Source organism: Sus scrofa, chromosome 3 (assembly GCF_054392235.1).
Source record: "Sus scrofa isolate SSC_HxYL_T2T_F1_AM1 chromosome 3, Sscrofa_HxYL_maternal_Yorkshire_Landrace_v2.0, whole genome shotgun sequence".
In the NCBI taxonomy this organism is placed as follows: Eukaryota; Metazoa; Chordata; class Mammalia; order Artiodactyla; family Suidae; genus Sus; species Sus scrofa.
Window position 1 is genome coordinate 46818669 of NC_139385.1, and position 14125 is coordinate 46832793.

Consider the following 14125-nt stretch of genomic DNA (forward strand, 5'->3'; position numbering starts at 1 on the left):
GGCCCCCGGCGCGGGTCACGAGAACAAACACTGTCGCGGAGCTTCCCGGCCGCTGCTCTTGTGGTGGGACATGGCCAACGTCTCCAAGAAGGTGTCGTGGTCGGGCCGCGACCTGGACGACGACGAGGCGGCGCCGCTGCTGCGGAGGCCGGCGCTATCCGGGGCGCCGGCCGGGGAGGCCACGCCGCTGCTGAACGGGGCCGCGCCGGCGGCTGCTCGTGCGGTGAGCCCGGGGATAGGCGGGCGGGGTAGGGGCCGCGCCGCAGTCGCCGGTGTCGGGAGCGAAAATGTGCTCTGCAGTGCGGGGGACGGAGGCGGAAGCGAGCTCCGGGTTCCGCCTGGCAAACGGCAGGGAACCGGGGCCTTGGGGTTCTGGAGTCCTGGGAGACGTGCCGGGTGACTCGCGTGGTGGAGGAGCCGGCCCATTGCCCTCGGTGTTAACGAGTGCGGGAGAGCCCATTCGAAGCTCATTTATTTTCTCACAGTTTGCTCCGAAGTGGACTTAAAGGGAAAGTATATCTTCTTCTCAGGTGACTCCTCTTTTTTTTTTTTTTTTAAAGTCTTTGATAAACACATTAGTAGCTGTTTTTGTTTGTTTTTTCGAACCACCAGGAGATTTTAAGAGCTTAGGTTGCAAGGTTTGCTTTTGCTGTGAGAACCGGGGGACTCCGTATGTTCCTGTCTTTGCATGGAGCGGTAGAGGTCTTCCGGCAGTCTTAGGAATGACAAGTATGTGCACTGGTTCCCTCAGTTCAATGGGACTGAGCCCGAGGCCAGACACAGAAAGACAAGTCCCAGGAGTTGAAATGTGTTGTGCCTGGAAGTTTGTCTCAAGTGAATTTCCGGGTGTTGTGTTAACTTTGAGTTAATGGATTTTTTTCTGCTGGCTGCTTGGTTTTATTCTGTTTTGTAATTTTTTTTTCCTATCTTAGATCTGTCCTTTAAATGTTTGTAGAATGTTAAATGAGGAAGGGAACAAGCATTGGGCCTTTTTTCTAGAATTTATTTTAGGTTTCCTCAGTCCCCCAGAAATGCATCAGTGAAGGTCAGTCTGCTCTTTGAGGAGTTCCAGCTGTGGCTCAGTGGAAATGAATCTGACTAGTGTCCATGAAGATGTGGGTTCGATCTCTGACCCTGCTCAGGGGGTTAAGAATTTGGCATTGCTGTCAGTGTGGTGTAGGTTGCAGACAAGGCTTGGATCCCAAGTTGCTGTGGCTGTGGCATAGCTTGCAGCTGCAGCTTGGATTCAACCTCTGGCCTGGAAACTTGCATCCATATGCCATGGGTGCTGCAAAAAAAAAAAGTTTGAAAATGGTTTTAAGGGTTGACAGGTAAAGAGATTGGAGATTTTTGAGGCTGAACTGATTTACCTTGAGGCTGAATGTGCTCAGTTTCCCACTTCTCTTTGCTGATGGACACAGGGGCTGACTTTTTTTGGAGAGAGGCTGTCCATCTCTTTCCTTAAAACTCATTCCAGGAGTTCCCATCGTGGCACAGTGGTTAACGAATCCGACTAGGAATCATGAGGTTGCAGGTTCAATCCCTGGCCTTGTTCAGTGGGTAGGACCTGGCATTGCCGTGAGCTGTGGTGTAGGTCGCAGATGCGGCTCGGATCATGCGTTGCTGTGGCTGTGGTGTAGGCCAGCGGCTACAGCTCCAATTAGATCCCTAACCTGGGAATTTCCATATGCCTCAGGAGAGGCCCTAGGAAAGGCAGAAAAACAAGAACAAACAAAAAATCTCCTTCCTGTTAAAAAATTTTGCAAGCTTTTCTTTTACTGTTTAATTTGCTTTTAATGACAACTGATCAGCTCTTCTTAAACAATTAAAAAATAATTTTTTTTAAGGCCACCCCTGCAGCATTTGGAAGCTCCCTGGCTAGGGGTCGAATCCTAGCTGCAGCTGCCGACCTACGCCACAGCCACTGCAATGTGGAATCCAAGCCGCGTCTGTGACCTCCGCCACACGTCTCAGCAGTGCCAGATCCTTAACCTACTGAGTGAGGCTGGGGATCTAACGTGCATCCTCATGGACACTAGGCAGGATCTTAACCTGCTAAGCCACAACAAGAACTCCTAAAAAAAAGAATCTATTGAGTGCCCAGCTATGTGCGGTTTGCCTGGGACACAGGTGCATGACACAGCTTCCTTCCAGGCTTGTGGAAAAACAGGCCCAGGGCTCTGTGGGGCTTGCCTGCAGGTCTCCAAAGGCAGGCGAGGTCACCCTGGGTCCTGTTTTGAAGAGTGCCTGATTCTCGGGTGGGCGGCCAGAGGAGAAAAGATAGAGGATGTGCCCAGGAAGTAAACCCGGAGTGGGGAGTGGAGCCTGGGCAGAGAGCTGGGATCGACCTCCGGGGGTTGCTGCGGGCGTCGAATTTGGCTTCATCCCCTGGAGAACCCTGCGGGGAGCTAGAGGGCCCAGCCTTCAAGGCGCCTCCGTCCGCCTAGTGCAGAGTGGGGGGGAAGGGGGCACCGGGGCCTTGCTGCTGGGAGCTGAGCTCTGGACTAGCCGGGGGACGTGCTTCCTCACCTGCAAAAACGCTAACACACCTACGGGGCCAAGCAGGCGCCTCTCACAATGCTGGTAAATGTCACTCACTCTCAGTGGGATGGTCTTCCCCGCGGCTCTTCCTCTGGCTCCTCCACCTCGGTGGAGTTCCTCGCAGGGAGGGTCTGCCTTGAACCAGTAGGGGGGCCAGGTGGGGCGTCAGGTTGTGGTAGCCGATGGCTCGTCAGCTGCTCTCAGCCCAGGGCCAGCCACCTTGCATGAGTGTCCTGGGGCTCTAGCGTGAGCGCTGGTCCTCATCCTTTGGGGTTTGCCACAGGGCCCCCAGAGTTGGAGGGTTGCTGAGGAGGCTGCTCTGGGCAGGGTGGGGTGGCCCGAGCTCAGTCCCCACCTGTGTGGAGCTGGGCGCTCAGAGCCACCTGCGGCTTCCTCTTCCCTGTCCCCGGCCCCGGCCTGTCCTGGGTGTGGGGTGAGGGTGGGTTGGGCCATCAGGTGATGCCTGTCTGGCCCTGGGACAAGGAGAGGGTGAGATCAGCCAGCAAGTCATGGTCATGTGGATGAGCAGTGGGAAGTGGAGGATCTGAGGCTGCAGAGGGAAATCTGAGCCAGAAACAGTGGCCCTGGGGGCAGGGGTGGGTATGGACAGTGTTGGTAAACGCAGGTCACTTTCAGGGCCCTCAGCTTCTAGCAGCTCCGCCCGAGACACCCAGAGGGGCAGGAGCCTCAGGTTAGTATTTTTTTTTTTTTTGTCTTTTGTCTTTTGTTGTTGTTGCTATTTCTTGGGCCACTCCTGCGGCATATGGAGGTTCCCAGGCTAGGGGTTGAATCGGAGCTGTGGCCACCAGCCTACGCCAGAGCCACAGCAATGCGGGATCCGAACTGCGTCTGCAACCTACACCACAGCTCACGGCAACACCGGATCGTTAACCCACTGAGCAAGAGCAGGGACCGAACCCGCAACCTCATGGTTCCTAGTCGGATTCGTTAACCACTGCATCACGACGGGAACTCCCAGGTTAGTATTTTGAATTGGTTCGGGGGATCTTGCTTCTCTGGGAAGTGGGGTGTCCTGCCCTGGAACCTGGGTTTGCAGGGGGGCAGGGGTGTCAGGCACAGGTCATTACCATCCCCGGGTTCCTTGAGCTCTGCTCCATGTAAGGGAGCCCCTGTCCCTTGTAGGCAGCTGCCAGCATCAGGCAGCCCTGCAGTGTGTCCCTGCACGGCCCCCCTCCACCTACCCCAGCCCACTTTGGAGAACCCCGAGGGCTCCCCTCAGGCCCTTAGTAGCACCTGCCCAGGGCAGTGTGGGTGGCTCACGGTCTGTGGGGGGGGGGGAGGAGAAGACCCAGGCAGAGCCAGGCGGGGTGGAGAGGTGGGGGCAGGGTGGTCTCAGACCCAGTCAGAGGGTCCTGGGAAGCTTCCAGCAGAGGCCGCAGTGCTCAGGAAGTTGAGGCATCAGTGGGGCTGTTTTTGGCCGCCCCCGTACATCTCGCCCCGCTTTGGTTAGGCCTCAGCCTGGTGCTGCCTCTCCCCCTGGGCTGCAGGGGCTGGGCGCTGGGCTGGGGTTGAGCATGCAGCAGAGAGAGGGGGTGGCGAACTGCCTTTAAATTGTTTGTAAAACTTGTTTTCCCGGTGGTGAAAGTATGTAGCACAGTTACCTTCTTACCTGGTCTGCAGGTGCACCCAGCAGCATTACGGCCATTCGCACTGTTGTGCAGGCGTCACCACCATCACCTCCAGAGCTTTCTTTCTCTTTTCTTTTTTTTTTTTTTTTTTTTTTTGGCTTTTTAGGGCCACATGGAGGTTCCCAGGCTAGGGGTCGAATCGGAGCTGTAGCCGCCAGCCTGCGCCAGAGCCACAGCAACGTGAGATCCAGGCCGCAGCTGCAACCTACACCACAGCTCACGGCAACGCTGAAGCCTTAACCTACTGAGCGAGGCCAGGCTAGTTCCTTAAACACTGAGTCACGACAGGAACTTCTCTTTCAGTTCTTTTGAAAGCATGCAGATTTCACCTGGGCTGCTCTGTGCATCAGTAGAGGAACTACGAGTACGTAATATGCGTTGAGGAAAACAGGCGGACAACGCTAAATAAATCTCTAAACTTATAGTGAATGGTTTTTTCTGTCACAAGCGATAGTTCCTTAAAGACTCCCCTAAAAGCAGGAGAGAGACGACGAAACATGAAGGTCCTGGAGGGGCAGGGCCCAGGCCCGTCTCAGGGGTGCAGACCGCCTGCACCCCGGCGCCCCCTCCTCAGGCCCAGGGCATGGTTGAGCCTGGCCAGAGACTGTTTAGATGCCCAAGGAGCCACTTGTGGGGCTGACTGGGGCTCTGGGTGCCAGGCGCGGGGTGACTGACTCCTGCCATCGGTCAGCGGAACATAAGATAAAAATGCCAGGCCAGGAGTTCCCATCGTGGCTCAGTGGTTAATGAATCCGAGTAGGAACCATGAGGTTTCGGGTTCGATCCCTGGCCTTGCTAGTGGGTTAAGGATCTGGCGTTGCCGTGAGCTGTGGTGTAGGTTGCAGACGCAGCTCGGATCCCATGTTGCTGTGGCTCTAGCGTAGGCCGGGGGCCACAGCTCCAATTCGACCCCTAGCCTGGGAACCTTCATATGCCGCGGGAGTGGCCCAAGAAATGGCAAAAAGGAAAAAAAAAAAAAAAAGCCAGGCCAGGGAGTTCCCACTGTGGCTCAGTGGTAACAAACTCGACTGGGACTCATGAGGATGTGAGTTCAATCCCTGGTGTCTGCTCTGTGGGTTGAGGATCTGGTGTTGCCATGAGCTGTGGCATAGGTCGCAGACGGGGCTTGGATGCCGCGTTGCTGTGTCTGTGGTGTAGGCTGGCAGCGGCAGCTCCAATTCAACCCCTCGCCTGGGAGCTTCCATGTGCCAGGGGCGCGGCCCTAAAAAGACCAAAAAAAAAAAGGCCCAGGCCACCTCCACCGTGGCCTCTCGTGTGCCATGCCGGGTGGCAGATCGCTTTTCTGCGTTTCACAATCGCACTTTCACTTCTGCCCGTCTTTGCACCTCGTCTCCCCTGTGGGACGTCCCTGGAGCGCCTGCCGCGTGGCTGTGGCCGGGCTGGTGGCGCGCGCTTCTGAGTCCTGTGCGTCCGAGGGCGGAGACTGCAGGCCGCTCCAGGGCCAGGTTCACTGGAACCGGGGGCCTTCCGGTCCCGCGCAGTGGCCAGTGGGCCAGGCTTTCCTGCCTGTGCGTGGGGCCTGTCTCAGCAGGTTCTGGGGGTGGTTTCTGGAAGAAACACAACTGTCTCTCCACCACTGCGCGTACTGATGTTTCTCGTGCCAACGGCGAGAAGAGCACCGTCTCGCAGGGGGAGCTGTGTGATGGTCCAGGGAGCTCACGCCTCGAAAGGTCCCCAGGCATGGGGCGCGTGGTGACCCACAGGGTCTGTCCACCCCTGACCTGGGCCCTGGGCGGGGGGCTCGTGTGGAAGGAGGGCCTGTGCAGCGGGGGTCAAGTTGTGATGCAAGAGGGGAGTCAGACACACGTGCTCGGGGCCCGTGGGGCGGGCAGAGGCGGCAGTGATGTGAGGGTCGCCCCCCCACCGAGGGTGCAAGAGGCAGGCGGGTCTCCCTGCCCCTGGGGTGCTCGGGCTGCCCTCTCCTCAGCCTTGGGCTCCCTTGTTGGGAGCCGCAGAGGCCGCAGCCCTGGGAGACGAGGCCGCCCCTCAAGTGGCTTGCGGGGCATCAGCAGCAGCAGCCTGGCGCCCCCGCTTCTGCCCCCGTTCCTGCCCCACTTTGGCTGGTGCCCGGCTGCACCTGCGTTTCAGGGCGCACCGGCTCCTGTCTTGCCAGCGCGTGTGCCCGCTCACGGGACCACAGGCCTTGTGCATCTGAAACACACACAGGGGGCATGCCTGGGGGTCTGTCCGCCGTGGTTGACCGACGCCTGGGCCCAGGAGCCCGGCTCGGCTTTGGAAAGGTCCTGCCTGGGGAGAGGAGGCAGGCCTGACTGTCCTGCGACCAGTCCCTGCCTCCGCCCCTCGGGGTCAAGGAGGGGACAGAGGGGCTCCTGGCAGAGGGGTCCCGTGGCACTGGGTCTCAAGGACACAGGCATGGTCATCCCTCAGCGCTGGGCTCTGTCTCCCATCTGAGTGGCCGCAGAAGGGGTCGGGGGAGGGAGGTGGCCTGGGCCTCCTGTCCAGAGGCCGGACTTCTGTGCTCCCGGAGGCCATGGCGCCTGTGGGCTGATGGCCCCGTGGCGCGGCCTGAGATTCCTCTTCTGCTTCCAGTCGCCCCACGTGGTCCTTCCTCGGCTGGGACAGATGAGCAACGTGGAGCTGGACGACGAGCTTCTGGACCCTGTGAGTGCTGCTCCTTCTGTCCCATGAGCGGGAGGCTGGGGCCGTGGGGGCACCGGAGGGAGGGCTGCCCAGGACGTGTCCCCGAGGTGGAGCCTGGTGCGTGTCCGGCCAGGAACGATGAGTGAGCTGCTGGGGGCGGCGGCGGCTTGGACAGCGGTGGCTCTTCTCCTGCCCCTGGGCTGGAGCCGAGCTGTCTCCAAGCTGTCAGGGAAGCCTGAAACCTTCTCCCAGACTCACTACTGCCCTGCTCCCTGGGGGCAGCTTGTGGCCCCTCCTGTGAGTCCCTAGTGGCTGCCGGTGCTCTGTGCCCTTCACGTGCCAGTGGCCATTGACATATTTTGCATCTTCTTGGAGGAACTTTATCCAGATCCTGCGCATGTTCTGTAATCAGGTTGTTTGTGCTTTTGTCTTTTATTTATTTTTTTTTTGTGGCCACATTCACGGCATATGGAGGTTTCCGGGCCGAGGATTGAATCCCAGCTGCAGCTGCGACCTATACCACAGCTGTGGCAGCGCCAGATCCTTAGCCCACTGAGCCAAATGAGAAGTCCATACTGGGAGTTCCCATTGTGGCTGAGCTGGTATCCATGAGGATGCGGGTTCAATCCCTGGCCTCACTCAGCAGGTTAAGGCTCTGGCATTGCAGTGAGCTGTGGTGTAGGTCACAGATGCAGCTCGGATTTGCATGGCTGTGGTGTAGGCTGGCAGCTACGGCTCTGAGTTGACCTAAAAAAGGACTAAAAAAAGAGCACTCCGTACTTTCGCGGTTTCTTCTAAGAGCTCCGTGATGTAGATCTTGTACCCGTTTTTCACTCGTTTCGTTTATGGTGTGAGATGGGGTGCAGCTTCCGTCCCTTGCACGTGGATATGCAGCTTTCCAGGCCAGACCGCGCTTTCCACATTGAATGGTCTGGGCCCCCCTGTCATCACAGGTCCGCTTCTGAGCTCTCAGCTGGCATCTGTCCACCTCTCGGTTGGTCGTGTCTGGGCTGTTCGGTCTTGATGACTAGCTCTGTCATAAGCTTTTTGTTTTTTGAGGGTTTTTGTTTTGGTTTGGTTTTGCTTTTTTAGGGCCCCACTTGTGGCATATGGAGGTTCCCAGGCTCGGGGTCAAATCGGAGCTGTAGCTGAGGCCTACACCACAGCCACAGCCACGCCAGATCCTTAACCCACCGAGGGAGGCCAGAGGTGGAGCCCATGTCCTCACGGATACTCATTGGATTCTTAACCCACTGAGCCACGATGGGAAGTCCTGCAGTGAGTCTGGAAAGTTGGATGCCGAGCGTCCAGCTCTGTTCTCCTTTCTCGAGGAGGTTCAGCCGCTTGAAGTCCTTGTGTGCTGCCCGCCAGGCCCAGCCCATCACTGTCCTCGGACATCCCCGCTGGCATCTGCGTGGGCAGCACTGCGTCTTAGCATCACGCCTTCGACCTGTCAGTCCAGGGTGGCTTTCCATTGATTTAGGTCTCGAGTTTTCTTCCACCACATGTTGTAATTCTTAGCACTGGTTTTTTTTTTTTTTTTTGACCACACCCACTGCACACAAACGCCCCGGGCCAGGGATCCCACCTGCGCCACAGCAGTGACTTGAGCCACAGAGGTGATGACGCTGGATATTAACCTGCTGAGCCACCAGGGCGCTCCACACGTCTTGGGTCACATCTATCTTAGGAATAAGTTATTTCCTATATATTTTATTTTGAATGCTATTGTAAGTACAAGTTTTTAAATTTGGAGTTCCCGTCATGGCGCAGTGGTTAACGAATCCCACTAGGAACCATGAGGTTGCGGGTTCGATCCCTGCCCTTGCTCAGTAGGTTAACGATCCGGCATTGCCGTGAGCTGTGGTGTAGATTGCAGACGCGGCTCGGATCCTGCGTTGCTGTGGCTCTGGCGTAGGCTGGTGGCCACAGCTCCGATTAGACCCCTAGCCTGGGAACCTCCATATGCCGCGGGAGCGGCCAAAGAAGTAGCAAAAAAAAGACAAAGAAAAAAAAATCTTTAAATTTCACTTCCAATCGTTCAGGGCACGGAGCTGCGTTCCGTTCTTGTAGCGGGTCTCGCAGGCTCTAACCTCACTGAGTTTGTTCACAATGATGTCTTCTGTGCCCCTCGGGGGCGTTTCTGTCCTACAAGACCACGCCACTGGCAAAGAAGAGCCTCACGCCTTTCTTTCCGGCCTGGGTCCCTTTGGCTCTTTCCTCTTGCCTGACTGCCTGGTAGAGGCTCCCCGACGGCACTGAGCAGAGAGGCCGGAGGCTCCTGGGCCTCGGTCCTCACTCAGAGGATGCGCCTCGTCCCTCGCTGCTGAGCGTCAGGCTCCCTGTGGTTTTTTCGCGGGGCCCCAATCACGTCGAGGAGGCTCTCTCCGTGGCTGTGTGCTGAACGTTTAATCGCCAAGGGCCGAACGTTGTCGGACGCTTGTTCCGTGTCTGTTGAGGTCTTTGTGTGCCTTCTCTTTCTGTGGAAGCGGCATCCAGCTGCTTCTGTTGTAACACCGGCTCATCCTGACTGTCCAGACACCGCTCGAGGGGACGCGCTCCTTCTGACGCCAAGCGCCCAGCGTCCGTGCAGACCCACAGGCCCGGGGCTCTGTCCCGCGAGACACCCCCCCCACCTCGGTCCCGGCGTCCCCTGTGCTTCTGAGCAACCAGCTGTCCATCAGGGCTCCCCCGGGCCCTCCTCTGGTTCCACACCTTTGCCAGAGCACTCGGAGGGCTCCGAGAGGCTTCGCCTGTGTTTACGGTTCATCGTGAAGGCCGCCCCTCCAGAGCAGCCCAATGGTGGAGATGCCCGGGAGGCACCCGCCCCGGTCTCCTGCGTGTTCACAGCCAGAGGCTCCCTGAACCACCACCACCCCCACCCCCCCCCCCCCCCCCGTCTGGGGCTGGTGTGGAGGCTGCATCCCAGGCATGGCCCACTGAGTCCTTGGCCCTGGGAGGTTAGCCGCGTCTCCAGCCCCTCCCCATCCTGGCACAGACGCACTGGTACCCAGGATACGCGGAGCCTGGACGCAGCACAGAACATCCTTCCCATCTCACCCCACGGGCCCGCGCTGGCTGGTGCTCAGGTGTCAGTCCCGCCCTGCGTTCCGGGGCTAAAGCCCCTGGGTGCGGTGCTGCGGGACCTGACCTGCCGGCGTCCCCCGGGGGCTCGCATCTGTCGTTTCCTGCCTTGTGCCTGGTCCCACTTCCGTCGCAGGAGAGTCCCTACCTCGAGGGCTCTCGCTGGTGCTGGGTGGTCAGGCTGCTGCTTCCTCCGCAGGACGTGGACCCCCCGCACCCATTCCCCAAGGAGATCCCGCACAATGAGAAGCTGCTGTCCCTCAAGTACGAGGTGGGCCCCCCTCACCACCACCCCCACACACACACCAGCCTGAGCCCGGGGTCGGGGTCGGTCACCGTTGGGTCTGGTGCCCGTTCTGCAGAGCCTGGACTACGACAACAGTGAGAACCAGCTATTCCTGGAGGAGGAGCGGCGGATCAACCACACGGTGAGCCCGGCGGGTGGGCTCTGCTCTGCGTCTCTGGCCCCCTCCGCCTCCGGGCTCGGGTCGGGCTCGTGTCCTGAGTGGGAGCGGGCCAGCGCGGGCCCTGGACCCAGGGGGCCGAGGGCGGCACTGTGCGTGGCAGTGGCCGGTGCGTGACGGCTGCCCCCGCAGGCCTTCCGCACGGTGGAGGTCAAGCGGTGGGTCATTTGCGCCATGATTGGCATCCTCACGGGCCTCGTGGCCTGCTTCATCGACGTCGTGGTGGAGAAGCTGGCCGGCCTCAAGTACCGGCTCATCAAGGACAGTATCCTTCTGTGCCCCGTGCTCGCCTGGGCCCGGCCTTCGGGGATGGGTGGGGGCTGCGTGTCCAGGGCGTGGGCCGGGAGGTGTCCCTGCGAAGCCCAGGGAGCGCTCTGTCCCAGAGGCGGCGGCCCGCTGGGGAGCGGCACCCAGGGTGACACCGCACCACACTGCGTGGCCCTTAATGAGCCGCAGACATCGACAAGTTCACGGAGCGGGGCGGGCTGTCCTTCTCCCTGCTGCTGTGGGCCACGCTGAACTCCGCCTTCGTGCTCCTGGGCTCTGTGATCGTCGCCTTCATAGAGGTGGGCGGGCACCCCCACCCCCGACCCCGACCCCCCACCCCCAGGGCATCCGCCAGGGAGACCCACGGACTAGGCTGCAGTGAGGTCCTGCCCCGTGCCCAGCGGTTCAGCCAGAGCCGAACACAGGCGGGCCCCGCCTCCCCGGCCCTGGCGGCCGCTCCCCTCTGCCAGCTGGGCCCCCCACGCCCTCGGGCAGGGCAGCCCTGGGGTCCAGGGGGAGGAACCCCTCCTGGGGCATTGGAGGGAAGAAGGGGCAGTGTGCAGAAGCTTCACGCTGGGGCAGCCCGGTGCCCCCCGAGAGTGCTCGCCCCTCAGCAGGGGTATGCCCTGGGCCCCCACCCTGTGTCCCAGGGACTCTGGGCCTTTTCCCTCCCCCCCACCTGCAGCCCTTGCTCCCCTGAGTGGTTGCTCCTGGGACTTGTGGGGCTGGCACTATGTGGTGCGTCTCCCTGGCTCTGACAGTGGCTCACCCGGCCGGGGGCTCAGTGCTGTTGCCTCTCCTTCCAGCCGGTCGCCGCTGGCAGCGGGATCCCGCAAATCAAGTGTTTCCTCAACGGGGTGAAGATCCCCCATGTGGTCCGGCTCAAGGTGAGGCGCCAGGGCTCGGCCGGGGCTGCTTCGCCGGGTGAGCAGCGGTTCTCCCCCGCCTCCCCCAGACCCGGCTCTTTGCTGCTCACGAGCCTGCGGTGGACGTGCAGGCAGCCTTGACGGGAAGTTTCTGTGGCAGGTGGTAAAACGCCAAGGTGCTTACAGGTGTCTTACGTCAGGACTGTAGGTTGACTGGTGTGTTTTAAATTCCACTTGGATATAAATCTTTTTTTTTTTTGTTTTTTTTTGGTTTTTTTTTGCCTTTTCTAGGGCCGCTCCTGCGGCATATGGAGGTTCCCAGGCTAGGGGTCGAATCGGAGCTGTAGCCACCGACCTACACCAGAGCCACAGCAACGCCTGACCCTTAACCCACTGAGCAAGGTCAGGGATAGAACCTGTAACCTTATGGTTCCTAGTCGGATTCATTAACGACCAAGCCACAATGGAAATTCCCTGGATATAAATGTTTCTGAATGAGAGCAGCTGTGCTGAGTCATGAGTTTTCTTTCTGTAGAACTTTCCTTAATCCTGTTGTGTTTGATCTTCTGGAAACACACGGATTCTGAGGGGGTCAGGGAGGCAGCTTTCCTCCCATGGCCATTTTGGGCCTATGGTCGGCGCCCTGGCCTGGGGTTTGCAGGAGGCGTCTCTCCTTGCCCGTCTGGGGAGGGGGACCCTCGGGTCAGGGCTGCGGAGGTGCCGCTGAAGGAGCCAGGAACGTGAGGACTGAGGGGCGGCTGCCGCTTCTGTGTCCGTGTGCGCGGCTGCCGGGCCCGCGAGTCTGAGCAGGCTAGAGAGCACAGCCGCCCGCGCGCCCCAGCGTGTGCACCGTGGGCGGCCAGGCGGCTCGCCGTCGGCCTCCCTTCCCTGTGCAGTGTGTCGCTCGGGTCCCTGGACGGCACGTGGCCTTCAGTGCGCCGGGGGGCGTCTTCCTTTGTGTTCCAGACCCTGGTGATCAAGGTGTCCGGCGTGATCCTGTCCGTGGCGGGAGGACTGGCCGTGGGGAAGGTGAGGGCGCGGCCCGGCCTGCCCGGCGTCCCGTGCCTTTGGGGCGGGTTGGTGGTCCTGGAGCCCCGCTGAGCGCAGCCTCCTCTGCCTCCCAGGAAGGGCCCATGATTCACTCGGGCTCCGTGATCGCAGCTGGCATCTCCCAGGGCAGGTCGACGTCTCTGAAGCGAGATTTCAAGGTGGGTCCTCCCTGGGCCGTGTGCCCATGAGGTCGTGGCCGCCCAGGGCCAGGTGCCCCCACGCTTCCTCCTCCAGCCCTCTCCCCTCGGCCTCTGAGCGTCCCCGGCGTCCACTGCAGGGTGTCCTCGCTGTTCTGTGTGGCGTGTGTTTCTGAATGGAAGCGACCTGTAGCTCTGTGGTCTCGAGAGAGGCCGGGAAGGGCATGCGTCCGTCTGGCCCAGCATCGCCCTGAGCCACTGCTGACGTTGGGCTGCAGGGCTGTGTGCCTGCATCCGGCTTTCACCTCCACCCGCCCTCCCTCCCGGGCCCACCTCCACCCTTCCCGAGAGCAGGGCCTGGAGGCGCTGGCTGAGACCCTCTCATCTGCCCGGTTCAGATCTTCGAGTACTTCCGCAGAGACACAGAGAAGCGGGACTTCGTCTCAGCGGGAGCTGCGGCCGGAGTGTCTGCTGCGTTTGGGGCCCCCGTGGGTGAGGAGGAACCCCTGCCGCGTCTGAGAGCCGCCCGGCTGCCCGGCTGGGCGGGGCAGGGGCTGGGGAGGGGATGGGGTCGTCTTGGACTTCCTGGACCCAGGGAGCCGGCTGGGGCCGGGGGTGGGCCTCCGAGGGCCCGATGGCTGCCTCTGACGGGGCAAGGCACCCTGGGGTCTGGGCCTGGGTGGCACTGCAGGGCTGGCCACTGCTCTTCCAGGTGGGGTCCTCTTCAGCTTGGAGGAGGGCGCGTCCTTCTGGAACCAGTTCCTCACGTGGAGAATCGTAAGTTTCCAGCCAGGCAGCTGCAGCTCTGCGCATCTGTGGTCGGTGGACGCCCGGCTGCTGGCCCACCTGGTGGGCTCTGCACCTGGGCCTCCTGTGCAGCCGGGTCCCTGGTGTCCCTTCCTCTGAGCCGTGGGCCCTGTTCTCCTCCGTCCTCACCCGGACCCCAGGACCCCACACCTCCCCCCCAGCCTGGCCACAAGTCTTTGGCCTTCCTGCCCGCGCCTCCCCCGCGCTGGCCCGGGCCCAGCAGGTGCCATGTCCCCGCTGGGACGCCGGCGACACCAGTTTCTCTCCGCCCGCAGTTCTTTGCCTCCATGATCTCCACCTTCACGCTCAACTTCGTCCTGAGTATTTACCACGGGAACATGTGGGACCTCTCCAGCCCCGGCCTCATCAACTTCGGAAGATTTGACACCGAGGTGAGCCCCTCGCGCTCCTTCCTTTTCCGAGCAGGGCCAAGGCTGTTCCCTCAGGGTTCAGCCTGGGCATCGCAGCTTCGGAAGAGTTCTGCCTCCTGCCTGCAGGCTAGAGCCCTTGTCTGCCATCTCCAGGGGCCGGGGTGCCCGGGGAGGGCCGTGGGGTGACCCGGCCGTGGGGTGTCTCGGGCATCTGCGGTGCTACCGAGACTGGTGGCCAGAATCCTGGCAGCAGCTTTGCGGGGGCAC

At 60.6% G+C, this 14125-nt stretch overlaps 1 protein-coding gene across 2 annotated transcripts in view; it reads left to right on the forward strand.

Moving 5' to 3' along the window:
* The window catches only part of CLCN7 (chloride voltage-gated channel 7), a 21366-nt gene continuing 7241 nt past the window's right edge, over positions 1-14125 (forward strand). Inside the window, exons 1-12 of one of the 2 annotated variants that reach the window (XM_003354661.5) lie at positions 1-223; positions 6762-6833; positions 10096-10167; positions 10259-10324; positions 10493-10625; positions 10817-10926; positions 11434-11514; positions 12460-12522; positions 12618-12701; positions 13079-13172; positions 13393-13457; positions 13763-13879. In XM_003354661.5, coding sequence (XP_003354709.3) covers positions 71-223; positions 6762-6833; positions 10096-10167; positions 10259-10324; positions 10493-10625; positions 10817-10926; positions 11434-11514; positions 12460-12522; positions 12618-12701; positions 13079-13172; positions 13393-13457; positions 13763-13879 — 1110 coding nt within the window. In that variant the 5' untranslated portion in view covers positions 1-70. Of the gene's footprint in view, positions 224-3408; positions 3521-6761; positions 6834-10095; positions 10168-10258; positions 10325-10492; positions 10626-10816; positions 10927-11433; positions 11515-12459; positions 12523-12617; positions 12702-13078; positions 13173-13392; positions 13458-13762; positions 13880-14125 lie in introns of those variants that run through there. The other variant, XM_013987799.3, reaches the window with a different exon arrangement.